This window comes from Colobus angolensis, unplaced genomic scaffold, assembly GCF_000951035.1.
Source record: "Colobus angolensis palliatus isolate OR3802 unplaced genomic scaffold, Cang.pa_1.0 Scaffold96, whole genome shotgun sequence".
Taxonomy (NCBI): Eukaryota; Metazoa; Chordata; class Mammalia; order Primates; family Cercopithecidae; genus Colobus; species Colobus angolensis.
In genome coordinates, this window is record NW_012123598.1 from 1649507 (window position 1) to 1652280 (window position 2774).

At 45.2% G+C, this 2774-nt stretch overlaps 1 protein-coding gene across 1 annotated transcript in view; it reads right to left on the bottom strand.

The window, feature by feature from the left end:
- Window positions 1–2774, bottom strand: part of NLRP8 (NLR family, pyrin domain containing 8) — a 48636-nt gene that overhangs the window by 42709 nt on the left and 3153 nt on the right. Inside the window, exon 2 of the mRNA XM_011932570.1 lies at window positions 1098–1172. Within this exon, the coding sequence (XP_011787960.1) occupies window positions 1098–1172 (75 nt within the window). The remainder of the gene's footprint in view (window positions 1–1097; window positions 1173–2774) is intronic.

Here is a 2774-nt window from a genome sequence, read left to right on the forward strand (position 1 = left end):
AGGCCGGGCGTGGTGGCTCATGCCTGTAATCCCAGCACTTTGGGAGGCCAAGGCGGGCAGATCATGAAGTCAGGAGTTTGACACCAGCCTGACCAATATGGTGAACCCTGTCTCTACTAAAAATACAAAAGTTAACTGGGCATGTAATCCCAGTTACTCAGGAGGCTAAGGCAGGATAATCACTTGAGCCTGGGAGTTAGAAGGTTGCAGTGAGCTGAGATCATGCCGCGAGACTCTGTCTAAAGAAAGAAAGAAAGAAAGAAAGAAAGGAGGGAGGGAGGGAGGGATGAAGGAAGGAAAGGAAGGAAAGGAAGGAAGGATTGTATGTGTGTGTGTGTGTGTGTGTTTTGTTTTGTTTTGTTTTTTTGAGATGGAGTCTCATTCTATCACCCAGGAGTACCGTGGCACGATCTCACCTCACTGCAACCCTCTGCCTCCCAGATTAAGCAATTCTCCTGACTTAGCCTCCCGAGCAGCTGGGATTACAGGTGCCCACTACCACGCCTGGCTAGTTTCTGCGTTTTTAGTAGAGACGGGGTTTCACCATGTTGGCCAGGCTGGTCTCAAACTCCTGACCTCAAGTGATCCACCCCCGCTCAGCCTCCCAAAGTGCTAGGATTGCAAGTGTGAGCCACTGCCTAGCCTGGTCTGGTTTGTGTCTGCTTTGTTTTTTCTTCAAGGTGGAGTCTCCCTCTGTCGCCCAGGCTGGAGTGCGGTGGTGCGATCTTGGCTCACTGCAACCTCCGCCTTCCAGGTTCAAGCGATTCTTCCACCTCAGCCTCCCAAGAAGCTGGGATTATAGGCGCCTGCCAGCACGCCTGGCTAATTTTTTTATTTTCAGTAGAGATGGGGTTTCCCCATGTTGGTCAGGCTGGTCTCAAACTCCTGACCTCAGGTGATCCGCCCTCCTCGGCCTCCCAAAGTGCTGGGATTACAAGCGCGAGCCACCTCGCCCCGTCTCTTTTTGCTTAAGTTCTGATTGCAGAAGAGACACTGGATATGGTCACTTACAATCTGCCTTGCCTTAGGAACTAAGTGGCTCATCCCAATCCATAGCCCATGTTTTCACCAGGGTCTGCTATGATGCAGGCACATACCAGATTCTCCTTCCTCCAGATTCACCTGTGTTTCTCCCACATTCAAGTCCTCTGGTTCCAAGGTAGGTAGAATGGCTGGAACAGAAAAAAGGAGGCTGTTCCATGGGAATGATAAGATCTCGGTAGCAGGGAAACAGCATGGAGCCAATGGCCTTTTTAGGACAGAGGCGGCCACACACCTTAAGAGTCTCACCCTCTCACCACCTCCGTTCAGGGAGAAGAAAAATCACCTAGATCTATCTCTATCACAGGAATTTTAGGAAATGAGAAAAGGTGTTGTTCTGTGATGCACTAAGTAAGGTGTTCCATAACACGTTATAAATGGATAGCACAGCCAGACACTGAGGGAGAAATATAGAGAAATACACACGTATGTGTCTGTAAAATATATGCACAGTTTAATATCTATGTAGGTGTGTATCTATGCATCCAGTCGGCCCTTCGTATCCACGGGTTCTACATCTGTGGAATCAACCAACTGAGGATGGAAAATAAATTAAAAACACAATAAAAATACAACAATAAAATAATACAATTAAAAAACCAATACAAGGCTGGGCACTGTGGCTCACGCCTGTAATCCCAGCACTTTGGGAGGCTGAGGCAGGAAGATTGCTTGAGGCAAGGAGTTTGAGACCAGCTTGAGCAACATAGCAAGACCTCAACTCTACAAAAAAAAACAAAAAATAATTAGCCGGGCGTGGTGGCACACCTGTAGTCCTAGCTACTTGGGAGGCTGAGGCAGGAGGATCACTTGAGCCAAGGAGTTTGAGACCAGTTTGGGCGACATAGCAAGGTCTCAACTCTAATAAAAAAATAAAAAATAATTAGCTGGGCACGGTGGCATGCCTATAGTCCTAGCCACTTGGGAGGCTGAGGCAGGAGGAGCGCTTGAGCTCAGGAGGTGGAGGCTCAAGTGAGCCATGATCATACCACTCCACTCCAACCTGGGAAATGGAGTAAGACCTTGTCTCAAAAAATAAAAAAAACCAATACAGGATAACAACTATTTACATAGCATTTACATTGTGTTAGGTATTATAAGTAATTTAGAGTAATTTTAAGTCTGCGGGAGGATGTGTATAGGTTATATGCAAATACGATGCCATTTTATATGAAGGAGTTGAGCAAATTCATATGAAGGAGTTGAGCAAATTCATTTTATATGAATTTGTTCAGTACCCTTGAGGGACAGCCTGGAACCAATCCCCCATGGATACCAAGGAACTTCTAGTTTAATATCTATGTATGTGTGCACATATGTATACACATGTATGTCTATATATACACACACACGTATAGTCATTGATTCTTGTTACGCCTGGTAGTTCTCGTCTATAAAATTCTTGTGAACGCTGAATTCGCTAATATTGAACCATTGCTCCCAGGAAAATGCAGGGTTTATATCCTGCTCGCCTCTGGTTACAATATTTTCATCGACTGATCAATATAAAAACTTGTTTTACGTGTGTTTTTGTTTAAAGACACCTTACTTAGTATGTATTGTTGATTATTAACACTGAGCTCATGGCCAAGCACACTGATAAATCCTGCCTAAAGGAAACTCAGCTAACACATGTATTTTCTCCCTAAGGCACAGCACAGCCTTCTTGCCCTGAGGAAGACAGAAAGGCACATCAGCACTAGTTTGGGTACCATTTTTTTTTTTTTTTTTTT